The sequence below is a fragment of the Meles meles genome, chromosome 6, assembly GCF_922984935.1.
Source record: "Meles meles chromosome 6, mMelMel3.1 paternal haplotype, whole genome shotgun sequence".
Taxonomy (NCBI): Eukaryota; Metazoa; Chordata; class Mammalia; order Carnivora; family Mustelidae; genus Meles; species Meles meles.
Window position 1 is genome coordinate 42389106 of NC_060071.1, and position 27498 is coordinate 42416603.

The following is a 27498-nucleotide window of genomic DNA, read 5'->3' on the forward strand; positions in this document are numbered from 1 at the left end:
TGGCGCTGTTGGACCATAATTTTAGCTGGCTGTGAAATAGTACCTCTTTGTTTTGATTGTAATTTGCTCCAGCCGGATTACTGCTCAGGGCTCCGGGTGCCGCCGAGCATCCTTTCATCAGCGTGTTGACCGTTCAGGCTTCCTCCCCTTTCATGAGCTGGCTGTTTCTATCTCTTGTGCACTTTCCCATATGGTGATCACTTCTGCTGCTGAATTGTTGGAACTTTGCATACTGCGATACTGATCATTTGTCACATTGTTTCTTCTCCCAGCCAATGTGTTTCTTTGTTTATGGTATCTTGTGTAAGGCACACATTTTACATAAACTGGCTAATCTTTGGTGCTGTGTCTTGGGTCTTGTTTGTTTGCCACCAGGATATATGTATATAGTATATATTATATATAATGTATATATTATATATATATATAATGTATATATTATATGTGATGTATATATACATTATAGTGTATATATACATATATATAGTTCTTTATTTTTTAAATTAACATATAATGTATTATAAACCCCAGGGGTACAGGTCTGTGAATCGCTAGGTTTACACACTTCACAGCATTCACCATACCTTCCCCAATGTCCATAACCCAACCACCCTCTCCCTATCCTGCCCCCTCCAGCAACCCTCGTTTGTTTTGTGAGATTAAGAGTCTCTTATGGTTTGTCTCCCTCCCGATCCCATCTTGTTTCATTTTTTCCTTCACTACCCCTCAAGCCCCCCCACATTGTCTCTCAACTTCCTCATATCAGGGAGATCATATGATAATTGTCTCTTTCTGATTGACTTATTTCACTTAGCATAATACTCTTTAGTTCCATCCATGTTGTCACAAATGGCAAGATTTCATTTCTTTTGATGGCTGCATAGTATTCCATTGTATATATATTCCACATCTCCTTTATCCATTCATCTGTGCTATCAGGATATTTTTGTGATCGTTTTAGAGTTTTGTTTTTTGTCTTTATGATTTAGTTACAACACCTACCACACTCATAGCCTTTATCTTCTCTTACTCTTTTCCTCCATACACTTACATCCTAGAATAGATATACTGCATTTCTGTTTTGCTTACTTGTTTGTTGTCTGCTTGCCCCCACTAGAATGTAAGCTCCATGAGGGCAGTGGCTTTTCTCTGTTTTTCTCTCGGCTAGACTCGTAACATCTGGAACAGTCACTGGTGTATAGTTCAATGAATATTTGATGAACAAATAAAGAATAATCCATGTGGAATTTATTTCTGTGTATATAGTGTAAACAAGTTTGCGTTTTTCATTTTGTGCGTGTGTTATTTTTGTTTGTTTTCTTGGAGTTTTGTTTTTTGGTTTTGTTTTGGTTTTTTTCTGCTCATGGAAGGCTTGTTTGTCTAATAGCATTTAACCGATATTCCATCCTTGCCCCATTGAGTTTTTCATGGCCCGTTTATCAAGCTGGAGTTGTTCCCCTTGACTGTCTTTCAGTGCTCCTTTTCTCCTGCCGTGATGGGTCCATCAAAACACATTTCAGAAACACCTTTTATGAACAAAATGCAAAAATGGACATCAAGTTCTTGCCTCAAAGGACTTTCTGGTTGATACTAAAACTTGCTAGAACTCAAGGCAAACTATGACGAGTATTAAGCAGGGGTTTGAGCTGCATGCTGGGGACAGGGAAGCTGGAGACAGGAGTGATTAAGTTCATAGGCTTTGAGAAAACTGAATCTGGTTTTGCATCGTTCTCCTCTCTTGACTAGGCTTTCTGTCTTGAGCAAGTCAGTTGTTCTCAACATTCAGTTTCCTTATCAACCAAATGAGGACGATCGTAATCTTGCCTGCTTCAGAGGCTGTTGTAAGCAAGGATTGACTGATGTAATGTAGGCAAGGAGCTTGGCGCTGGTGTGGGGCAGAGACCTTGGGGAGGGAGTGAGAACTGACCACGTCTTGCAGGATGGATTGGATTTTTCTAGGCAGGGATTAAATGGGTGGAAAAGGACATGCCAGACAAAATACAGAATAACAACAACAAAACAACAAAAAACAAAAACATGGAGACCAGAAAGTAGAGGGGGAGTGCAAGGAGCTATCAGTCTAGTTTGACTGGGTGGTAGTGGGCAGGGATAATGGAGAGGCTGGAATTGAGGTAGAGACCAGTCATGGGTTTGCACCCACTCAGCACCAACCTGAGAAAATGTCTGGTGTTACCCTGCTCCACATTCCTCAGTGGGGCCCTTTGCCTGGTCAGATGTGACCCCAGAATGACGTCTCTGGCAGAGGGAGCCGGGAGACTCAGAGAGGAGAGAAGCAGGAAGGGCAGGTAGGAGGCTCCCGGGAGAAGCCTGGCCTGGCTGGTGTGGGTGAAGGGCCACACTCCTGGACACTTGAACTTAGGGACATTGTAAAAACCACCGTTGCTGAGGCACCAGCTCTGTCCCACCTGCGGAGCTGGGGCTGCCACATGCCTCATCGTACGTTCGTCTGGAACCATTCTCTCCCTGGACATTCCTGTGCAATGCAGAGTCTTTTGTCCAAGTCAGGGAAAAAGAACAGCCTCAAGACTTAGGACTGCCGCAGACACTTCGTAAAGGATGATTCCAGCCAGCTCTCCCCAGCCTGGCCTGATTCCCTGCAGCATGGCAGTGATAGGTCACCACCACGGGGAGGGGGGCAGCAAACCTCTGAACGTCAGTGTGGTGAGAGAAAGAGCCAGGGCCTTGACCTCAGGGAGATCTCAGCCCTGCTGGCATCCAGCTCTCGGGTGACCAGTTGTCCTGGTTTGCCTGCGAGTGAGAAAGCTCCCGGCACATGAGATTCCAGTGCTAAAGCCTGGGCAGCCCTGGGAAAGCTGGGATGAGCCGGTCACCCTCTTCAGCCCCCAGGTCTGACCCCTGCCCTCACCCTATGGGCAGTCAGTCGGCTGGTGCATCCTGCCTCAGGAATATGAAACTTCTCTGTGCCTCTCCCTTTATTGCACTTTCTTGGGTGTTTCTCTGCCTACTGCCTGCCTTCCTCTGTGGGATGTGTGGTCCATGAAGGTGGAGATCAGGTCTTCCTGGCTGACTGCTGTGTGCCCAGTGCCTAACACTGAGCCTGATGCCGAGGTGATCCTAGGGGGTTGCTGAGGGAAGAACGGGTGATGAAACTCTAGCAAGCTCAGTTTCCTCCTCTGTGGGGATGGTGCGCCACCTAGGGTTGTTTCTGAGGGGTTGTTTCTGAGAATAACGAGCAAACCCAGCAACAGTCCTGGTCCCCAGGACACCCCTCGATCTTCCTCCCCAGTGGTAATTATTCCCTCAGATTGGAAAACCATTGTATTCATCCTTCCATGTTTATACGGCCCCGTCATGTTTAGGCACCAGGGAGAAGCAGGGTGCTATTCCTCTCCTCAAAGAGAAGCTGGGTCATCCTTAATATAAGATAAAAATCAAACCAAATTGGATTATTTTACCTCAGAAGCCAGTTTCAACTGATCCTTTTGAATGGTATTGTTCTATTATTATATATTACTTCAAACTTAATAGAAAAAAATTGATTAAAATATGTGCCCTGTTCATAGCTAGCCTGGCTGAATGCCACAAGACACATTAATTGGAAATGAATTTCTACAAACCCAATCAAGCATCATGAAGATGAAAAATGTACCTTTTTCCCTCCGTTCCGTCATTGATTTTTCATTTTCCCCACTCAGAGCTTCATTTAGCAATTTTTCAGTTTCGTTTTGTTGTGGCCTTAATTCATTCCCTTCACTCCCCCTGGAATGAGATAATGTACCATTTTCCTTGTCCTTTTTAAACTGGTCTTTTATGTTGCATTAGTGCAGGGCAGATTCTGATCTTGTCATATTTCCTTATGTTTTATTATTTTTTAGGAAAAGAGGGTAACTTTATTATTTTGAAAATTCTTACTGCGGTGGTTTTTATCAAGGAGAATGCACTTTAAAAATACAATAACTGTGAAATTACAGTGTTACAAGACTTCGGAGATAGAATTAAGAGTAGCTGTTGCAAACACGGAAAGCCTTTTCAGAGGAAGAGTGGGGAGTATCCATTATTCTTATTTCTTGTGGCAGGGTATGTGAAGATTGAGCATGATGCTGATTTTAAGGGAAATGGGGACAATTTTATTTTCTAGATCACAGAGGGGAACAAGAGTGTGGGTGGCAAACAAGGCCCCGTCAGGACAAGGGGAGGCAAAAGGAGAAGGTGATTACATGCCTGAGTGAGTTCTAGAAGGTTCTTGGCTGTCCTGTTCCATGCCAGCTCTGGTCATTTCACTGATTCACTGGGCCTCAGCGGGGGTGGGGGGGTGTTGAAAACAATAAGGGGAATCTTTACACTTTCTTATGAACTTTTCAAATACACTAACAGCATCATAATTTCCCCTGAGAATTAAACGAGGACTCATAATAAAGTATCCTATTGCTTTACTTTTACCTAGAATTCATAATCCTGGTTATCTAATTTTTGATTAGAAGTTTTAACTGGCAGTTACCCATCTTTGATACAGTTTTCAGTGGGAAAACGAATTATTTCTTCATAAATGCAATTTAAAGCAGAAAGCCTTTTGAAGTGAGGGTCTATGGGAAAGAGTAGCAAATCAGGGGTGTTGGTGGTGGAGGTTGGGAGCTTTAACGTGTGGTCAGGTTTCACAGTACACGCACACGTGCGCGCACACACACACAGCCCTCACACCCAGATTTTGAATACATTTGCCTATGGGCCTTACTTGGTTATTCCTAAAGTTTGAATGAAAACAAAATTAAACACATTTCAAAGAAAATAAGCAATTATATCACAGACCTCATTTGCACTGAAAACAATCTATTTCCCTTGCCAGATTTTAATGCGATTCAACGTGATCGTCCATTTTAACATAACTTCTAGTACCTGCTCCATTTCGGTGTGCTTACAGTTTTACTTAAGGCATTTTCCAGAGACATGCATATTATTATTTGGCAGCTGGTAACACATGCCACCCTAAACCACAGTTTCTTTTCTTTTCTTTTTTTTTTTTAAAGATTTTATTTATTTATTTGACAGAGAACACAAGTAGGCAGAGAGGCAGGCAGAGAGAGAGGGGGAAGCAGGCTCCCTGCTGAGCAGAGAGCCCGATGCGGGGCTCGATCCCAGGATCCTGAGATCATGACCTGAGCTGAAGGCAGAGGCTTAACCCACTGAGCCACCCGGGTGCCCTCTAAACCACATTAAGTGCTGTCTAACATTTAATACTTAGTTGCTGTTGCATTTCTTATATTTGTTGCTTTCTCTTCATATCCCCAACCTTGATAGTTATGTTTGGCAAGTCTCACACAATCAGGTACTATTCACATAATTCTAATCATAGAGCTGTATCATCTTCTGACATTGACCTGAAATGACCTGTGACCTATATGTCTGTCACTAATGGGAAACAAATTCCAGGAAGCTGAGAAGCCTTGTAACTTCTAGGGTTGCTCCAAATCCATAACAGGACCTTCCTAAAATCTGGTACAGTTTCATTTTGTTCCGGTTGACATACAAGCTTTTTTCAAAAGAAATCGGGAGGAGTTCTTTCACCATAGCATCCCCACGCCTCGATAACAAGTTATAAAAATGTGTGGATTGACAGGGCGATTACATCTTCTAAGAGAACAGTTCTTTTGTATAAGATCATTGATACAGTAACGTGTCTCCTGTGGGTGTGCTTTCTAGTGCAAGAGAAAGATGTCAACAAAGGATCGTAGCAGCAGTCAGGGGCCCTCATGGGGGTTTGTTCAAAGGACTGAGGTAGAACAGAAGAGGGAGACTTGAAGCCAGCCTAGAAGCCTCGGGCATTGCTGGTCTGGGAGGTGACTTGTGAGTATGTTGTGAGAGCAGATTTCCTGGTAGAGAAGGGGGTGGGAGGTGGGAAGTCATGTGTGGTAGAAGCAGCAGCCTGTGCAAAGGCCCAGAGGTAGGACCACTGTGTGTCTGTGGAGTGCTGAGAAAATGGACTGGCTTAAGTGTATGATTCACTGGGGACAGGACAGGCCTGAAATGACAGTGGGGAGATAGCGGGACCATGGGAGGGCCTCACATCCATGCTAGGGGTTCAAATGTTAGAAGTTTGGAAGAGTTTTTAAGGAGGAGAGTGATATATTGAGCATCTCTGGGGGTAGGACTAGAAGTCAGTATTTTGTAAAAGCTCCCTCTAGGTGTTTCCGTTGTGTGGCCATGGCCTCAGAGGAATTGCTTAGCTCAGATCAGCCAAGGAACTGACTCCACAGTGGCCAGTGTGAAGAAAAGCCATTAACTAGAGGATACCCCTCCGCACCCCCCCACCACCACTGTGAATATCAAACGGGCTGTAGTCTTAAGAGATCTAGCATCATTAGGCTGCAATGCATATATATATTCAGTTGAGTTACAAAGAAACATGCTTTTTGAGACAAAACTAAGAAAAAATTCTATTAACAGTAGTTAAGAGGTTCCAGATTTTACCAAGATGGGTTTCTACCTTTGTTCTATAAGGGGGTCCACTATTTCATATTGAAATTTAACGGTTGGGACAAGATTATGTTCCTGTTAAGTTAATGGATGAGGTCTGGAAAATAAGTGCTTCTCAGTTCTCATTTCTTAATGCCCGGATTTGAGCCTGGGAGCTTGGGTCATTTACCACCACCTGGTGACAACTGGACCAAAATGCAGCTTCATGAAGAAGAAACAAAACTCTTCAAGGTCAAATTTACAGACTTCAGTGTATGGAAAAGAGCAGAGGTCTCATGCCAGCTGCATGATACCCTGGATTTTGGAGTGGTCCCTGATTTTGGGGGTACATCCACCTTGGTCCATCAAGGCCTCCAAGAGCCTCTTCCAAACAGTTTTGCCCCTAAGGGGTAGACTGTTGAGAGATGGTCGGATGGAGTCACTGATTCGTTCATTCATTATCTGAGAGTAGAAAGATGACCAAGGTCTTCACTCTCAAGCTCCCAGTCTAAATGGGGAGGAATGCCAGCAGTAACACAGCAGTAGCTAGATTCTGAATGTTTATCATGTGCTGGACTCTATAGGAGACAATATTTGAAGGCACTTTGAAGTCAGCAGTCAGAAATAACACCACTTACCCCTCAGATGCGTGACTTAGAGATAGCGCCTCATGATGGGTGTCTCTTAGGAGGTCGCGTGGGTTGGGCTGAGCTGGAACTCCGAGTTGACAACCTTGTAGGACAGGAGGGCCAAGGCATGCCCTGCCTGCCATCCTCGGTGTCCTTTTTCCTCTAATCTGAACATGTCAACCCCTACGGAAGACGCTCCTGTAAGGAACGCTCAAGGATGAAAGCAAATGCGCGGGCCCAGCATTCCCTCAGCCCAAGAGCACGATTGCTCCTCGAAGCTTCAGTTGCTGAAAGGCGAGACTTGTCAGCAGAAGCTTCAGCAACGCCCCCAAATCCTTCCCATAGCTGTTCTGTCTCCCCAGAAGGGCCTGTTTGCTCCAGCATTAGCTCTCCTTTCTCTCAGAACTCACAGAATTGTCTTCTCTCCACATCCTCCAGACAACATATCTGCCTTGTATCTCCTCCATTTTTAAGTGAAAATCCTCAGTATCTTCCTATGAACTGCCCATTAGAGTGCCTTCAATCACATCTCTTGCTTCCCTGGACTCAGCAACCACTCCGATTACTTCAGAGAGAGTGAAGTAAGTGTACTTGAAGTCCCTTTTTATGTTACTTGATGAAATTTACCCAGACCTCCTTGGAATATTGTAGCTAATTTCAGTACTCATCTTGCCTCTCATTTAAAGACTTCAAATCAGTTTTTTTAAAAGGTCTTAATACTATAGGAAGGAATGAAAGAGGAACACTGTAAGAACAATTTTTTGAAAACTATTCCTAAAACACTGAAGGAAATTTAAAGAAAAAGAAACTTTCCTTTTGCCCATAATTCTACAGCAACTTCAGTATGATTTTGTTTAGCTAACTTCCAGCTTTTACTTTTGATCGTTGCATGCTTTGGTTTTTGTTTCTTGTTTTATTTTGTTTTTATCCCTCGAGGATTTTCGTAAACACTTTTACATTTGGCAGTGTGTTTGCAGTGTCTGTATCATACGTCCCGTCAGATTGATATTCCATAATGTACCACCCCGTGCCTTAGTGCTGGACGTTAAGGTTATTTCCAGTTTCTGTTATAAATAATAGGAGCAAGAACATCTTTGCATATATAGCTTTTTTCCTATGTCTGAATTATATCCTTAGGATGAATTCCCAGGAGTGGGATTAGTGGGTCAAAGGGTATGAACAGCTTTATGGCTCTTAATATTTATTGCTAAATTGCCCAAAGGGTCATTCTAATTTACAAGGCCACCTGCAACACGCGAGAAAGGCTGCCCCTCCCAGCTCTTTCAATGCTGATTTCTTCAGCCAGTAGTTTTGGGCGCATTCAATCGTTATTAAAGGGTAACTTGTTACTGTTTTTAATTATAATTTCTTTAATTATTATCAACATTGGACAGTTTTTCTTAAATGTGTTTCTTATTATATTCTGTTTTGTATGGCTTACTTTTTGTGTGGGAGGATTGTATTTTTTGGCACCAGGTGGAATTTAAAATATTTTGTCATGAAAATGTCACATGCACTCGGGACAGAGAGACTGATCGATGAAGCCCCCTAGACTCAAGACCAGATTCAACAAACAGCAAAACTTGGCGCTCTTTGCTGTATTTGCTCCTTCTTTTCCTCTTTTCCCCTTCATGTAGTCATTTTGAACCAAATCCCAGACATCCTGCTTCTGTTTCCTATACACCTCACCATCTATCTCTAAAACATACGTACTTTTTCTTACATAAACATGATGCCATTGTCGCACCGAACAAAGTTAATGATAATTCCTTGGCATCATGCAATAATAATGTGTCCTAAAATTTTCTGGAATGTCTTTAAAAGGGCCTTTTTACTGAAGCCTTGCTTCAGTCAGTATCCAGAGAAGGTCATTTGTTTGGTGGTTATGTTTCTAGAGTCCTTTAATCTAGAACAGGCTTCTTTCTCCCTGTGTATCCTCCTCCCCTGCAGAGTTTCCCGCACCCAGCGGCATTGTAGGAGCTGAGTCAGTTGTCCTATAAATGTTTCTGCGTTCAGGAATTGACTTTTTGTTCATTAGCTCTAGCACACGGTGAGATTCAGTTTTCCTTTTCTTGGGGGCTGGGGGGGAGGAAGCACTCTTTCTGGTGCTGTGCGATGTACTGTCTTCATGTCTGACTGACCCCCTTCGCGTGATGCTGAGGCCGATCACGGATTCAGATGGGGACAGCCCAAAACGCAGCTGTAAAGTTCTTCCTTAGCTTTGCCTCTGACTGGTTCATCTGTTAATTCTTCTAATACAATGAGCCGGTTACTTCCTAGGGATTGCACAATGGTGATTTTCTACATCTCTCCTCCTTTCCCTATTTATTCACTGGTATTCTTCTGAAAAATAAAACTCTTTCCCTCATTACCTAGGACTTCTTAGTAATCTCAAAATGCAGTTTGCACAAGAAAGGCAGGCTACATGGCTTTAAGTCTGCCTCTAAGTTGCCAAGTTTCTAAGTAAGAAGTTGGTTCCCTAGTCATTCCCTAGTCATTGCTGTTGGTTTTGGTTTTTGAAGAATCATAACATACTCAGGGTTTTAAAAACATATTTATTCCACGTGTCTCATTCAATTACATTTGTTATTCTTCTTGATGCTAAAATTGTCGTAATCCTTAGCCCAAGGGAGACCCTTCATGCATTTGTTTTCAGGCATAAGGTGTCTTGGTTTCCCCTAGAAAATTTTACCCCTTGAAATGAGCCTTTCCTCAAAGATGACCCGTGTTTGGTTGGTGAGGGTTAGTATTTAGATGCCACAATCTGGATACGTTACGTGTTTATTGTTAAAATTTCTAAGTTTCCTCAGTGGACAGAATTAAGAAATGCATACATAACAGAGGAAAATAAAATATTACTTATGAGTTCATACTAATATTTTCATTTCAAACTTAACAAAACTTTTTTTTATTTCTTTGATTTCACACTTGTGTTTCCTTCTTTTACACTAAAAACCTTGGTTCCAAACATTATTATACTGCAGTATCTCAGTTTCAAAACAACATGAAACAACAATACCAACATTATTACCAACAGTTTTCCTAGTGAATAAGAGATTTCTTTGCAATTCTGTTTGTTTTTAGAGTACAGTCCACTAAAAACAGAGTCAAATTAGCTTGTTCAAACAACACTTGAGTTCTTTTCACCAACTGGATATACAGTTGAGCTCCTTTATTTTGATGTGTTTTCAAGTTCACTTTTTTTTCTTTTTGGTTTAGATTTATTTTTTGAATCTGTAAAATGTGCTTTCAAAATTAAATGTAGGTAACAAGGTATTACCAAAAAGTCTTTTCTTCTGCCTCTAATTTCCTTCTTTTCCTATTGGCAACTATTTCTTAATAATTAAGGTTTCTTTTACCTTTGCAGAATTTCTTTTTGCAAGTGTATATGCATTCCAATGGCCGCCTCTGTTTTACACTAAAGCTTGGGTACCACGTATTTCTTATGAAACTCCTTATCTGCTCTAGAGATCTTCACAGTCATCGTTGTCATGATGAACCATGGTTTATTTAACCAACCACTTATTGATTGATGGAGTTCTGTTTTCTTTGTGTCTTGTAAAAGCCCAAAATCCTTTGTCCGGGTCATTTTGTATTTTAGCCAATGTGTCTTTGGGGATCTATTTCTAGGAATGGGATTGCTGGGTCAAAGGGCAATGTGATTGTACTTTTGCCTTTTCCTAGCTCTGGCTAGATTCACTTCTAAAGGGGGATTGTGTGGCATTTTGCACTGAGCCGGATTTTTTTTTTTTTTTAAAGATTTTGCAAATGCACAAATTGAATATACCAGGTTGTTGGGAAATTAGTGTGTTCTTCCAAATCACCAGTTATTGACTGAACTCACACACGTTCCCATGATGGCTCTGTTGTCTACGACATAGCCTGGAATGGGGCACCCCGGTTCCTGCTTTTAGGGCATCTGTGGTTTGTGGAACATGACATGAATGAAAAGCAGAGTTAGAGTAGCTAAGATAGACCACGTTGTAAAAACAAAGGTGAATGCCCAGCTCCAGTCTCTGTCTTTGTCCCAAGCCATGTGAGTCTTGGATCCTCTCAATCCCATTTGCACTTTTAGTGACAGTGACCCTGTTCCCAGACCACAACTTCTGACACCCGATTGAATGAATCTACTAACAGGAATAACAGCGTTGAATGTCTGAAATGCGGGCTGACTCTCGAATTTAAGCTGAGTATTTTATGTGTGTGTACTCCCAGAGTACACTCTCTGGCACATACATGGGATGTTAATAAGGGTTACACTGCAAAATCAGTGTGGAAACGTCAGGTCAAACAAACCTAATGGGGCGTGATTCCAAAATCATGTGGCCACCAGACCCTCTGTTCCAGGGAGCATCTCGTGTTAACACTGTTCCTTGAGACACAGAGAACCAAAGGGCGGGTTCTAATTGGAGGACAACCAAAGACGTCTCTTCCGGTTGATTAACTTGTGCATCTACAGTTGTGTGTGGTTTTCATGAACAGTTCATTTGTTTCTTTCTAGATTGAATCGTTGAAGAAGAAGGTGCAGCAGAAACAGCTCTTAATATTGCAGCTTTTGGAAAAGATCTCTTTCTTAGAAGGAGAGGTAAGAAGCTGTGTTTCTTTAAGTTGGTGTCTTCTCTACCATTAAATTTTATGTTGCTGAGCCTACCGCCGACACTTAATTAAAAATATGGCTATTTCCTGGCCTTATAAAATTGATTGAAGGTTAACTGCCGGCACTGAAAATGGGATTCTGACAGCTAGTTTTTCTTTACCACGGATTCTCCTCATCCCAGCCTGCTGCCCACCTCTGCTTTTTGGCTTTCATTTTTCTTGTTCCAGAATTTTCTTAGCGAGTCTGATAAGCTGTTGAGTAACACTGATAATTTCCTGCACGTATGTAGGGCTTTATAACTTGGGAGGTATTTTCACGGACATTCCTTGCGTGGTTCTCTCATCAACTTTAAGAAAGGCAAGACAAGGATCGTTGTCTTTATATTAACAAATGTTTCAAAAGGAGGCACAGGGAAAAAAAAAATAAAGAATAGGAGGTCCAGAGGAGGCAGGTGGCTTTGCTCACGATCCCCCAGCTTGGGTAAGGCCGGAACCAGGCGGAGAGGCAGGGTTCTGACTGCACTTCTCTGTGACACTGAGTCAACAGGTTTGCAGGTGACTCAATTTCACCTGAAACTTCGAAGATATTTAGTCTTTCCGACTTTCTGGCTTTCTTGAAAGTCATTTGGAAGATTTGGTGTAGGTTCCAGAAAAGGAAATTGTGGAGCTGGAAGAATCTTGAGAGCTTAGCTATTAATGGAAGCAGAAGCCAAAATCCATTCGTGCTGAAGGCTCTTCATTAAGAGCTTGGCATCGAGCCCCTTCCTTCTGAGCCTCATGAATCTCTCCTCATCTGTGCACCTCAACGTGGTTCTTCCCCGAGGAAGACAGCCCGGGAGACAGGAAGGATGGAGACAGGACAGAGACGACATTGGTGAAGCAGCTGGTGTCGCTGGGCACTGTTAATTGCTTTCCACATCCCTTGTAGCACTTGGAGGCTAAGAGCGGAATCAGACTTGCCCAAGTTTGAACCCTGGATCTGCCTCTTATTAGCTCAGTGACGCTGGGGAGGTTTCGTAGAATCACCGAGCGAGGATGGTAGGTGCCCCTGCAGGTGTGTGACCGTGCAGCGAGAGTGCAGAGCAAGTGCCTGGCATGTTTCTTAAGAGGCATCCCTAGGAATTAGATTGTATCTCTCCCATTTTATAGGCGGGGAGACTGAGGTTCAGGGGCATGGAGGAGCCCGGCCAAGGTGATGGTAGAAATGGATAAGCCTGAATTCAAGGCCTGAACTCTTAATCGCCATGTTTGTGGGTAGAGTGAACGGCCTTTTCATTTGCTCTGTGTTTGGGGAGCTGCCTATAAAAGTCAGGGCCCACAGGGACCTGGTGGTAGATTCAAGCTCAAGGGTCTTGTTGTTGGGACAGCTGAGTAAATGGGCACTTGCCCTGATCCTCTCCTCCCTTCCCCTCCATGGTCCCTGGGTGCAGCTCCAGCCTTATGAATGGAGGTAATGTCCTCCCAAATCAGAACAACCCGTGGGAGGAATCATGGAAGGGAAGGGAGGAACCTTCTTCCCCAGTGAGATCAGAGAGGGGGTGTCCTGGTGGGAGCCTGTGGGTCCAGGACAGATGAAGGAAGTGCTGACAGGAGAGGCAGTGCCCACCAGCCCTCTCCCTCCCCCAGCTCTGCCCCTCAGGACGGCTCTTCTGCTGTAGATTATGAAAGCGCGAGGGGATCCTGTGTGTAGAGAACATTCCACATGGGGGTTTGTTTAATGCTCGAGTTCTGAGACTCCTCTCTTTTCCGGACCCTGAGATGTGGATATTAGTCCGCAGAATAGATCTGGTGAGTGATCCCAGGAAGCCCCAGTAGAGGAGGGGTGGGGGGTGAGTCAGGAAGAGGATGGTGTCTTGCTGAGAAGGCTGCCACTGTGGGCAGCCCCAGCTCACTCACGTTGGGGGACTCTGGGAGACGTGACATACTGGCCTCAGGGTTGTCTTTAGCTAAAGGTCAAAGAGCATTGATCCACTAACACCCGCCTGCCATCGGTTGAGGCATAGCATCCAGCTATGGCCTGCCCTCAGGGCCAGGTACAGTCTGGTGGTTAGAAGAAACCCCCAGGCAGAGAGTCACAAGTGGCAGGTCAGGCAACGGTGAGTGGCCAGAGGGTATGGGCGGGGCCAGCAGCGTCTGCGTCTGCGGTGTGTGTCCGTTAAGCAAGACTTTGAGAACTGGGCCTCCTTGAGCACTTAAACACCAATTATAAATTTGTTTGATTAAATTCCCATAACCGATTTAAATCCCACTGTGAATGTACGTAGTATGGCTGATTCGTTTTGATCACTTCCTACGTCCACTTAAACAGCAGATGAAACACACACAAAATAAGGTACATAATGACAAGATTTAGTAATACATTTATACTTTAACTTACTCTGAAATATGAACTATCTTGGGTACAGTTTATTTCTTCATTGTTTCTGTTCTTGTTTTTTATATCTTGCCAAAACTGTTTTACTTATCCCCCTGTATTCTCAGAATTGACATCACTGTAACACTTTCCAGACAGGAGCAGGGATCTTTCAGATCCAAAGGAGACAGAACAGCTTTTCTGAAAGGTCAGAGGGTGCTGATTCTTGGGGGAGTTGGGGGTACCCTCAGGATGAGGTGGCTTCAAGGTGATTCAAGGTCAGGACCCCTTATCATGATGCACTGACCTAGCTGTCAGAACTATTAAGAACTTACGTCCTTATTAATATTTTACCCAACAAGGTAGAGTAAAGAGATTTCACCAGGTAGAGATTTCACCTTCTAGGAGATGAGAGGTTGAGTTCGAGTACTTGGCCTTCCTCTTTAGGCTGCCTGACTAGTTTATCATGGTACAAACACACTGCTGACTCTTGGTTCATTGTTAACTGGGTTAACAATGGCAGTTAGGGAGTAATGGCAGTAGATCTCTGCTGCTCTTTCCTCCTGGTTGTTGTAGGATTACCAACGCCAAGCAGTCCTTCAGTGGGCCCTAAGGTCCTGGGATGACCTGACTTATAATTCCTTTTGTTAGTCTTTCTTAGTTGACATAGAAATTTTATAAATATACATACAATTAATACTCTATAAAAGAAATATCACCTTATATATTAAGGCTTCCTAGTTTTAAAAATCAATGTAAATTGTGACCTAGCACTTTATGGTCACCCTTCTTTCCTATTAAAAGTATCTTCAGGGTACCTGGGTGGCTCAGAGGGTTGGGTCTCTGCCTTCGGCTCAGGTCATGGTCTCAGGGTCCTGGGATCGAGCCCCACATCAGGTTCTCTGCTCAGCAGGGAGCCTGCTTCCCCCTCTCTCTGCCTGCCTCTCTGCCTATTTGTGATCTCTTTCTCTCTGTGTCAAATATATAAATAAAATCTTTAAAAAACAAAACAAATTGCCCTATAAATCTACATTGTCAGGAACAAGTTGAAACAATTATTTTTAGAAAAAAGTATCTTCGTGTACACTTTCTTGGAACTTTCCCTTTGAGAGACACTGTTGAACACAAGGCATTTCTCAAATTCACCTTGTTTCCATCATAATAATTTCCTTCTCCTCCTCCTTTTTTTGATGCTCAAATTGTTGCAACTCAGCTAGGGAGAGTTTTCCTCCATCAGCTTCTTGGCCTGTGTAGCAGGGCTCCTGATCCTTTTGGGTTCATTCTTTTCATCCTCGTTTTTGTCTTATTTCAACATATGGTATTTGCTTGTCTCCAAGGAGCCGTGGTTTATTTTAGTGGTGAACTATATTGAGAACTACTTGGGCATGGGATTTGGTCATGGCTAAAGCACTGTGCCTACTGTTAAGCCAGTTCTAGTCATGACAGAATTGGAGGCCTTATCGGTCTTCTTGAGATTGTGAGTCACACTGACATTTTCCAAATTTAATTACACCACTTTACAATACGGGTCCTGTTGGCCACTAAGACTTTCTATGCTCTTGGCCTTTCTAACACCAGTCATTTTTATACCACAGCTTTCCATCGCCTGCTTTAAACCCTCCTGATGCCAAAAGTGGTATTTCAAATATCTTTGTGAAGTTTTGATAGACATATCTGGTAACCTGATATATTCCATCTTAGTAAAAGTAGCTATTTTTTATTAAGGGCCTAACTGCAGACTCTGGAGTGAGGCTGCCCAAGTTCAAATCTCAGCTCTACCACTTACTGGTTATGGGATCTTGAGCGAGTTACTGAACTGCTCTGGGCCACAGTTTGTTCATCTGTTAAAGGGAGTCTTCTCTGAAATGGTGTCTTCTCTGTAGAGTTGTTAGGAGGATTAAATTAATTAATATTAAGTGATTCGAAAAGTATATGGCTCATTGTAAATGCCATATGTGTTTACTGTTTTTCCAATTGTCTGGGCCCCAGGGTCTCCTTTCATTGTCACGGATACATATTTCTTCCTCCTCCTTCTCCCCCTCCCTCCACTTTCCTTTTTAAAATAGAAAATGTGGATACTTTTGGTCTCTGAATCCATCATTAGTACTTCCTGAGACTTGTACTCACCAAGGTGAGGTGGGACCCCTCAGTCCCACCGGATCCCCAGAAGTTTGCTCTAGCCTGGCCCCATCAGACCGCATTTCATCAACCAGCTCAAAATCTTCCTATACAAAAATACGTCCATTCTTTTATCCTTATTCTCGATTTACACTTGCCCACCTCCTGAAGAAAGAATATCACATTCCCTATTTCCGATATAGAAGCTTGTTACTGAACTAAAACCATAAGTATATACCTCTGTAATGTTGATCAGCTTTCTGAAACTCTGAACTGATTCCTTTCTTCTCTGCTGAAAATCCTGAACTGACAGCGAAATTCAAAGGTCCGAGGAAAGGAGTGCTACGTCTTGGTTTTGTTCATCCTGCATTTCATGCGTCTTGTATAGCACGTAGACCTCTCAGCACGTCCGCTGTGCATTGCTGGGACTGTTACTAATTTTCCAGGGTACTAGTGGAGCGACAGCACCGGGCCCCGGGGCTCCACGGCCGGCCGCGTTTCATTGGGCCAACATTCTTGTTTAGTGCATGTGTTATGGCTCCGGCCGCTCCCTCTCCTGGGCCCGAGGGAGTCGGGGGAGGAGGTGGCTGCCGTACATTTGTGACATAATTTCCAAAAAATGCCAAACGGTGAGGTACCAGGTCCTACTTTCCTGGAAGGCCTGCAGCCTCCCGAGTTGCATTTCCCATCTAAACACGAGGGGGCGGTGTTTGAGAGCAGGACGACCCTGGAACTGGAGGCTCCGTCCCAGAAGGAAGCAGCAGGGAACCTGAGCCAGGCCTCCGAGAGGCTGCCCTTACTGGGTTCACCCCAAGTACAGTCTGTGGGATGCCCGGACCGGGTCCTGGCACTTTTCTGTTTTAACTCTTTCTTAATCCGTCCTCCTTCTCTAATTTGTCTCCTACTGCCCATATTCAGGGCTCTCGCCTTCTTTGTGTTTTTTGTTTTTGTTTTTCGGTCAACCTTGTGTTGTTTTTTTTTTTACATAAATAAACCTCATCCATGTAAAGTGTGTAATGACAGATGGCAACTAGATGTATAATGGTGGTCATTTCACAGTATATACCAGGAGCAAATCATCATGTTGTACATCTGAAACTACTACAATGTGATCTGTCAGTTACAGCTTAAAAAAAAAAATGAAGTATCTAGTTCGGGAACTTTTGACAGTTGTGTGTACCTATGAAACCACCGCACAATCCAGATATGGAACCATTTCCACTCCCTGTTTCCCTCTCTTGGTTCAACTCCAGGCAGCCAGTGATCCTTTTTTTTTTTTTTTCCTGTGGGAGGGGTCACTTTGTCACTTTTTTGTCACTGTGACCTTGTCTGCATTCTCTGCAAATGAAATCCTACAGTGTGGACTCGCACACCAAGCGTCTCCCACACTGCGTGATGGTTCTGACCGCATCTCTGTCATAGGCAGCCCCCTCTATCCCAGAGCAGCAGGCACTCCGCTGTATTTCTGTCTCTTCGTGTTTGTTCATCCACATTCGGGTTGTTTCCGGTGTGGGGCTCCTGTGAATGAAGCTGCGGTGAGCATTACCGGGCAAGTCATTATGAGGACATGGGCTTTTACTCCCCTGGGGTAAATTCCTAGTAGTGGACTAGCTGGGCTCAATAGTAGATGCAGGTTCAACTTTCAAAGGAGCCGTTGAACAGTTTGTCACGGGGTCTGTAGTCTTCTATATTCCCAATGGCCGTTTCAATGTTCTAGGTTTTCTACATCCTCACCCTTCGTATCGTAGGTCTAATTCAGCCATCCTGCAGGGGGCGTGGGTGGTGTCCCATTGCGGTTGGACTTGCATTTTCCATGGTCACTGGTGATGTTGTGTGTCTTTATAAATGCTTCTTGGCCATTTATATATTTTGTGTTTTGAAGTGTCTGTTCAAGTCTTTTGCCCACTATTTTATCAAGTTTTTGGTTTTCTTATTATCGACTTGTAAGAGTTGTTTTTATATTCTGGATATCAGGTCTTTGTCAGATACATGAATTGTGAATATTTTCTCTCATTTCATGACTTGCTTTCTTTTTTTTTTTTATTATTATGTAAACTCTTCCTCCAACATGGGGCTCGAACTCATGAGCCCATGATCAAGAGTCTCATGCTTTACTGACTGAGCAAGCCAGGTGCCCCTCTTTTTCATTTTCTTCAGGACGTGGTTTTGGTTTTTATTTTTGATAAAGTTCGGTTTATCAAATTTTTTTCTTTTGAGGTTTATGCTTTTTGTGTGCTAAGAAATCTTTGCCTACTACAAAAAAAATCAGAGATTTTCTCCAAGGGTTTTCCCTAAACATTTTATAGTTTTGGCTTTTTAATGGTGATCTGTAATCCACTTGGAGCTAATTTTTGTGTTTGGTGTGAAGAAAGGAATACATTTTTTCCACATAGATATCTGGTTGTTCCCTTTTAGTTTGATCCCTGTCATTATTTGTACCCCTCTTCTTTGATCAGACTAGCTGGGGGGTTATCCATTTTTTAATGTTTTAAAAAATTAGAATAGCTTTTGACTTTGTTGATATTTTCTATTGTATTGAGTTTTGCTCTGATACTCATTATTCCCTTCCTTCTAATTATTTTGTATGACTTTGCTCGTCTTTTTATAGCTCCTTGAGGTGGACATTAGGCCATTGATTTTAGAGCTCTCTTCTCTGTTACGATCAGCAGCTATAAATGTCCCTGATCACTCTGCTTCAGTGGCACCCTTCAAGCAATGACAGGTTGTATTTTCATTATCATCCAGTTTGAAGTATCTTCTAATCTCCTTTGAGATTCTTCTTTTGACTTATGGATCATTCAGAAGTAGGTTGTTTAACCTTCAAATAGTTGAGGTTTTCTCAGTTTGTTTTTGATTTCTAATTTAATTGTTATGATCAGAGAACATACTTTGTATGTTTTAAAATCTTTTAAATTTATCAAGACTTGTTTTATGGCTCAGCACATGGTTTCTCTTGCTTAGCGTAAAAAAAAGCAGTTTGCTGTTTTTGTGTTCTATAATATCAGATTTAGGTGGTTGACAGTATTGTTTATCTGATTTATATTCTTCCTGATCTTTGTGTAATTGACAGCAATTACAGTTGCTGACAGAGGGGTGTTAAAATCCATTACTATGGTTTTACACCATCTACTTCTTTTTTTAAAAGATTGTTATTTATTTGACAGGCAGAGATCACAAGTAGGCAGAGAAGCAGGCAGAGAGAGAGAGAGAGCAGAGAGCCCTATGCGATGCAGGGCTTGATCCCATGACCCTGGCATCATGACCTGAGCTGAAGGCAGAGGCTTTAACTCACTGAGCCAGGTGCCCCTTTAATTTTTCTTTTTAACTTCATGTATTTTGAAGCTATACATATACATTTTTGATTGTTATATCTTGGTAAGTTGACCTTTTCATTATTATGAAATGTTGGTCCCTGCCTTGTTCATATTCCATCTTGAAGTCTCTTACCGGGCATTATTAATATAGCTGTTCCTGCCCTCTAAGTTTACTGTTTGTACGGTATATCTTTTTTTTTTTTTAAGATTTTATTTATTTATTTGAGAGAGAGATCACAAGTAGGCAGAGAGGCAGGAAGCGGGGGGGGGGAGCAGGCTCCCTGCGGAGCAGAGAGCCCAATGTGGGGCTCGATCCTAGGACCCTGGGATCATGACCCGAGCCGAAGGCAGAGGCTTTAACCCACTGGGCCACCCACGTATTCCTGTATGGTCTTTTTCCACCCATTTATTTTCAACTGATCTATGTCTCTGTATTTAATGTGTATCTCTGGTAGGCCATACATAGTTAAGTCTTGCTTTTTAAAATATATTCTGATAGTCTCTCATTGGAGTGTACAGTCCATTGACATTTAATAATTGGTATGACTGGATTTAGGTCTGTCGTTATTTGTTTTCCATTTACTCCCTCTGGTTTGTTTTGCTTATTTGTTTGTTTCCTTTTTCTTGTTTTCTTTTGGATTATTTGTTTTCTTAGAATCCCATTTTAGGGGCGCCTGGGTGGCTCAGTGGGTTAAGCCGCTGCCTTCGGCTCAGGTCATGATCTCAGGGTCCTGGGATCGAGTCCCGCATCGGGCTCTCTGCTCAGCAGGGAGTCTGCTTCCCTCTCTCTCTCTCTCTCTGCCTGCCTCTCTGTCTACTTGTGATCTCTCTCTGTCAAATAAATAAATTAAAAAAAAAAAAATCTTAAAAAAAAAAAGAATCCCATTTTAATATAGCTATTGGCATTTTGCTGTGTCTTTTTTCTAATATATTAGCCATCACTCTGCCTATCATGACATTATTAACTGTTCATAGTCCACTTAAAAGTAACTTTGTACTACTTTGTGTAAAATGTAGAAATCTTGCAATGATATACATCCATTTACCACCCTCCCCCGCTGTCATAGTTATTATAGGTATCACATTTGCATGCATTATAAACCCACAATACATTGTTATAAGTTTTGCTTTAATAGTCATATGTACTTTAGAGAAATTAAGAGAAAATATAGTCTTTTATATTTACTCACACAGTATTTATTTCTGATGTTCTTCACTCATTCCCGGAAATCTGTTTCTCTCTGATATCACTGCTCTGCAGCCTGAAGACCTTTCATGTAGCATTCTGTGTAGCGTAGCAGCACGGGGACAAATTCACTTGGTTTTTCTTGATCTGAAAGTGAGCTCTTCCTTTCACCTTCATGACTGAATCACAGAGTGTTCAGGGACAAGTTTCTTTCTCTTAGTGCTATCTTCTGACTTCTTTGCTTTTTGAGAATTCTGTGGTAATTCAAATTATTGTTCGCCTATATATAAAACAAGATTGCTTTCAAGATTTTTTTTCTTTATGATTTTCAGTAGTTTGAGTAGGATGTGCACGGGAAATTTCTCTTTGAATTTACCCTGTTTGGTGTTTGCTGAGACTCTTGGATTTGCAAATTTATGTTCTTCACCAAATTTGGGAAATGTTTACCCATTATTTGACTATTTTTCCTACTCTAGCTTCTTCATCCTTTCCTTCTGTGATTCCAGTATCCCATGTTAGACATTAGAAATTGTCCCATATGGGGTGCCTGGGGGCTCAGTGGGTTAAAGCCTCTGCCTTTGGCTCGTGTCATGATCCCAGGGTCCTGGGATAGAGCCTCGAATCAGGCTCTCTGCTCAGCAAGGAGCCTGCTTCCCTCTCTCTCTCTGCCTGCCTCTCTGGCTAACTGTGATCTCTATCAAATAAATAAATAAGATCTTTAAATATTTTTTTTTAAAGATTTTATTTATTTATTTGACAGAGAGAGATCACAAGTAGGCAGAGAGGCAGGCAGAGAGAGTGAGAGGGAAGCAGGCTCCCTGCCGAGCCGAGAGCCCAATGCGGGACTCGATCCCAGGACCCTGAGATCATGACCTGAGCCGAAGGCAGCGGCTTAAACCACTGAGCCACCCAGGCGCCCCAATAAATAAGATCTTTTTTTTTTTTTTTTTTTTTTTTTTTTAAATAAGATCTTTTAAAAAATTGTCCCATAGTTCCAGGAAGCTCCATTTATTATTTTCAGTATTTTCTGTCTTCATTTTATTCTGATCAAATGATTTTTTTGAAAAGACTTATTTTAGAGAGAGCGCAGCAGGGGAGGGGCAGAGGGAGAGAGCCATAAGCAGACTCTGCACGGAGCATGGAGCCACACGTGGGGCTCCATCTCACACCCCTAAGATTATAACCTTAGCTGAAACCAGAGCTGGGTGCTTAACTGACTGTTCTATCCAGACACCACTGATTGAATGATTTCTGTTACTAGGTCTTCATGTTCCCTGACTCCATCTTTTGTCATCTCCCTTGTTTTTTTCAGTCTATTGATTTTTTAAAATTTCAGGCAGTGTATTTTGCTGTTCTAAAATTTTCATTTAATGTGTGTATGTATATGTGTGTGTGTGTGTGTGTGTGTGTGTATGTTTACTACATCAATTAGTAACATTTTCTCTTACCTCACAGAGCATAGTTAGAATAGCTGTTTGAAAGTTCTTGTGTGAAAAGTCCAACATCCAAGTCCTCTCGGGATTAGCATCTGTTGGTTCACTTTCACCTTGGAAATGGGTCTCATTTTCCTTACTCTTCACAAATTCAGTAACTGTGGATTATAACCTGGACATTGGGAAGGTTCTGTTGTGGAGACTTTGGATTGTTTTATTGTTCTGAACAGCGCTGAGGTTTTTGTCTTAGGCAGTGAATTTGGTCAGACCCCCCTCCACCCTGCCGTGCTCTAGTGGGCAACGGCTCAGATCTCCGTGTTCCGTTCTTGAAGCCCTGGCTGCAAACTTCTTTCATTTAGCCCAACTCATGCATGGTTCGAGGGGATCTGCCAGAGACTTGAGCGGAATCTATACACAGAACTTAAAGTTTCTGCCTTCTCTGACTCTCTCCTTTTTGGCTTCCCCTTTACTCTTGGCAGTCCTGGTTATGCTGGGCTCCTTCTACTGTTTTTTGTCTGCCAGCAAGATGATCTTTCTGTTGAATTTCTTAAGTGTCTGTGCTGCTGCCGGGATGACTATACTGCTCTTGGGCAAAGCTGCAAACAAAAACAAACACATGAGTCACAGAGAACCCATTCTAAGCTTGTCACTCCCCCCTACAGCTTGCCTGTCCTCTTTCAGTCTCCCCAAACCATAAGAGATGGTTTTTTTTTTTGTTTTGTTTTCTGTCCAGAGTTTACAGCTATTCTTTGCGGGAAGGGGGCCCACTCCTCGGTGCTATAAATGTGGCGCTCACTCCTTGAACTAGGAAACTGCGGTGGCCTCCTTGACTAATTAAGGAGTTTTATTTCCTTTTGCCCAGTTGTATTTCCTTCCAAGACAGTTTCCACCTGGAAGCCCAGTGACTGAAATAAAATTGAGTGTTGACTCTGGCCTTACAGAATTGGGTGCAAAATCCTGGCGAAGGCAGATGTAGCCCTTCATAACTCTCTCTTGCTACGTGTATGCTGCGGCAAGGTGCTTGTTCTCAACCCGGTATGTTCCACAATCCTGGAATACTTATCCCTTTGTTTCTTTTACTCTCTTTCCCCTGCATAATTCCAGCAAACCTTCATGGAGTTCACTCATTTTCCCTATCTTGAGTTCGGCGTCCCCCGGGGCATCGGGCTCTCTGCTCAGCAGGGAGCCTGCTTCCTCCTCTCTCTCTGCCTCCCTCTCTACCTACTTGTGCTCTCTCTGTCAAATAAAGAAATAAAATCTCTTTTAAAAAAAGTATTTATGCATTGATTTATTCAATAAGTATCTTGTATCTCTGGCATGCCCTGCTCTGAGAATATAGCTAAGAAGATAGACTAAATTTTCATGAGGCAAGACTTTATCTAACAACAAGTGTTGGTGAGGATGTGGACAAAAAGGAACCGTCTTGCACTGTTGGGGGAATGCAAGCTGGTGCAGCCACTGTGGGGAGGTGGGTTGGGGGATGGGTGAAATAGGTGATGGGGATTAAAGAGGACACTTATGATGAAAAAAAAAAAAGTTAAACTAGTAATATGCAAAAAGAGAAAATGTAGAAAAATTACAGAAAAATATAGAAGAACTTAAAAACTCAATACCCCGAGATAACAGTGGTTTAATCTCTGGATTTTGTGTATGTTTGTCCTTTAGGCATCAGGCACCATCTCTCTTCCTATTTTCATTCCAATAACCTCAACCCTCTTGCTCCTTTGTCCTTCATTTCCCCCATGGGGCAAATTTCCAATTCCTGAGCATCTAATCATCAACCTATGTAATGTTTGGCTCTGGCCTGAAAAAAACTGTTTAGAATGCTAATTTTAATCCCAAGGAGCTTGTTCTACTTTATATGTTTGAGATTCTGAATTTTTCCAAACCCATGAAATACTAATTATTAAGTTATAGAGGTATTTCCCACTAAATTAAATTAATAGACTTACTCATTTTATAGTTTAATAAGGGAGTATTAAAACATGAGCTTTACCTTATTTATAATTGCAAGAAAAGCGATAAATATCTAAATGCCATCAATAAGAGACCAGTTAAATAAATAATGGACATCCGCCCAATGGAACGCAATGAACCCACTACAAGAGCTTTTTGACCTAAAGAGAAAACTAATACACATGGCAAGATATTCACAACAAATTGAGTGAAGAAAACCCCAAATTAAACATAGAAAAGGTATTTTGTTTGTTTCCATTGATGTAAAATTGGATACATATGTGTGTACGTGCACAGAAAGCTATCTGTAAGGAGGCAAGCAATCTTTCTGTAATTCCTACTGTGTGCGATCCTCACTAAATACATTATGATAGGTGTCCGTGGTACAGGGGAGAATCGGGTGACACGTATGAATTGTATCATGCATGTTTGTGGGGGAACCTATTTGCTTGACTAAAAGTACTTTTCTCCTCCTCTCTAGAATAACGAGCTACAAAGCAGGTTGGACTATTTAATAGAAACCCAGGGCAAGTCTGAGGTGGAGACCAGAGAGATTGGAGTGGGCTGTGATCTTCTCCCCAGGTATTTGGGAATTTCCTATTTTCCTGACTCAAATTCCTCTCTGACTTAAGAAAAATACTTTACGGGGCTGTGATTACCAGAACTGCATTTTTTCTATCAAAAATAGTTCTGCAAAGATAAATGGCAGCTGGGGGCATTGTGCAGGGCAGAGGGGGTAGCAAAGAGAAGCCTAGGGAAGCCATGCCCCAGAGAGAGAGACGGGCCCTGGCAGGAAGTGAATGCACTGGTTCCTCTGTCCACTCATTGATTCACTCAGCAAACTTCTGCTGAGTACCTTACCTGTGCCAGAGGCTTAGGGAGAGGAATGAGGTTGGCTTCCCAACCCACAGCCTGGGAAGGAAGGCAAAAGCATGAATAAATTGAGCTGTTTCAGTCACGACAGATGAACAAGAACCACAACCTTGTTGGTTCAGTTGTGTTTCTGAGCTCGAGGACTAGGACTGACCTGTTTGTCCTTAAGCTGTTCCACACACCCATGCCTGGGTCTCTCCTTAGTAAAATTAGAATCTGGGACCCAGTAACCCAACTACCATCTCCAGGTGCTTGCAACTGTGCTCGGCCCAAAGAGGACATAAAACAAGGTGAGAATGAGGACGCCCTCGGCTGACGGCATGTGGCCTATGATTTGGGTAACCCAAGTCCCAAAGTACCCCAACTACTGTGTGTAGGAGGGTGAATTCTCGTGGGATCAGGGGCATTTGGGCGTGTTGTGTTAGACAGCAGCAGGCCAGGGAAGTGCAGAATCCTGGAACCTTGAATGGTTCGATCTGGCAGGAGAGGGTTGTGAGCCCATCACTGAGCTGGGATGTTAGATACCTTGGATCTAGTCCTTACGAGCAGCACGATGTGATCAGGCCGGACTGTCTTTGCTGGAGCCTCCGTTTCCCAATCTGCAAAGTCAGTGGTTTTGAGTAGATTTCTCAGGTTTAACAGGCTCAAGCAGGGAAAAAGATACGTGAATAGACTCAAGATCTCATTAATATCAGGGGCGAAGTCCATGATAAAAATACAGCCGAAACGAACGGTCATGTCCAGAGCCTCCTTCTGATATATAAATAGTTTGGCCATTTCTCTCCTCTTTTATTTTTCAGGAACCAAGTGGTTTGGTCCACTTTAATTGCCCACATAATAAATCTTGTTTGGCTTAAGATGGGTGCAAAAGTATGTCTGAAACCAATAAATTGTTTGTTTTCTAATTCCCACGTTTTGGCTTAAAACAAGGTTTTCCAATTTGTATGCCGAAGGATAGCCTGAAGCAAACTTTTACGGCTAAGTTATGAAACCACAAAGCGGTTTTCATAATGGAAGTGCTGACAGACCCTTAACTTATGGCCATGGTGAACTTGCAAGCCACTTCAGCATCTAAAAGCAGCTTTTCCATAAATGTAACATTTGGTTTCCCCCAGGATCCATCTTCGCACTTTCACTGCGCAGGTCAATCAGCAGAGGAAATGAAAGCTACGTATCCGCATTTCCGAAAAGGCAGGGTAGGGTTCCATTCGTTTCCTCTCCGGTATTTATTAAGTGCCTACTACGCGAAAGGTGCCACGCGGGCCTGAGTGGCAAGGAGCACGGGGTCTACAGAGAATTCAGAGCAGCAGTTTCCCACCTGTGCTTCTTGGAGCTGCCTCACTAGGCTCCGGGCTCCACGCTGGGGCTCAGGGAGAGGCCTCCAGATGCCTCAGGGCGCGGGAGGGGAGCAAAGAGCTGGCCTGCGGGGACCCTTCCCCTCCTGAAAAACAAAATGACACAAAACTGAGAAACTCAGCTTTTAGTGTGTTTTAGATGTTGGATCCCAAATAAGATTTTGTTTGAATAAAGAAACTGGAACCCCCTGGTTGGGTTTAATCCCCATGTTTGATAGATCCCAAAGTTGAGGCTCAGAGAGGTAAGTGATTCACTGGAAGCCACAGAGCCAGGATCGGAAGCAAGCCTTTGGAGTCCTGGTGTGGTACCTGTGTCATTTTAAAATAATAAATAGGGTTGCTAAATTGTATTGTGTATATTCTAACAAAATTCCTGGTTCTTTTTTTTTTTTTTTTTTTAAGATTTATTTATTTGACAGAGAGAGAGATCACAAGTAAGTGGAGAGGCAGGCAGAGAGAGAGGAAAGGAAGCAGGCTCCCTGCTGAGCAGAGAGCCCGATGCAGGGCTCCATGCAGGGCTCGATCCGAGGACCCTAAGATCATGACCTGGGCCAAAGGCAGAGGCTTAACCCACTGAGTCATCTAGGCACCCCAAAATTCCTGGTTCTTACTTGGGCTTTGAACTTGCATTTAATACAAAGTCCCATCGTGTTTTCCAGAATATTCTGAAAACGGCCCCCTCCAAAATGGTTTAGATCAAAGTAGTGCATTAAGCCTTTCTTCTGCAGATGAGTTTTGTTCTACCTGTTCTCTCACAAAGAACCTAGCAGTGTGGTCCAGTTGGGGAGCCTCAGGCTGTGGGGCTGTGCAGCCCAGCCAGCTGCCAGCAGAGCAAAGCCTTAGACAAGCACTTAATTGCTCTGACGCCTTCATTATTTCATCCTTAAAGTGGGAACGAAGAGGACAGTACCAGATCTCAGAGGGTTTCTAGGGGGACTAAATGTATATACAGCATTTAGCATGGTAACTGGTTAAGCACTTACTGAATAAAGAATAGCGATTATTACTATTAACTACACCAAAGCTCTGATTTTTCTTGTAAGACAATGGATCAAATATAAGTGAATTTGGGGGTGCTAAGACAATTTCATTCACTTTTTACTGGTGGTTATAAGTGATTTTGCTCAACGGCCTGATAGTGCTTTAGTATGCGTTAAGCTCTCCAATTAAACTCTCCGTGCTTTGGAACCCTCTTGCATAAAACTCTGGAAGGCCCCGCGACGGATGAGGCCTCTGTCCGCTGAGATGTCAGA

The 27498-nt window shown here is 42.8% G+C and overlaps 1 protein-coding gene across 1 annotated transcript in view; it reads left to right on the top strand.

Annotated features, from left to right (window-relative positions):
- LOC123943997 (myocardial zonula adherens protein) overlaps positions 1-27498 on the top strand; it is a 92337-nt gene that overhangs the window by 58847 nt on the left and 5992 nt on the right. Inside the window, exons 11-12 of the mRNA XM_046008619.1 lie at positions 11563-11646; positions 24499-24599. Of these exons, the coding sequence (XP_045864575.1) occupies positions 11563-11646; positions 24499-24599 (185 nt within the window). The remainder of the gene's footprint in view (positions 1-11562; positions 11647-24498; positions 24600-27498) is intronic.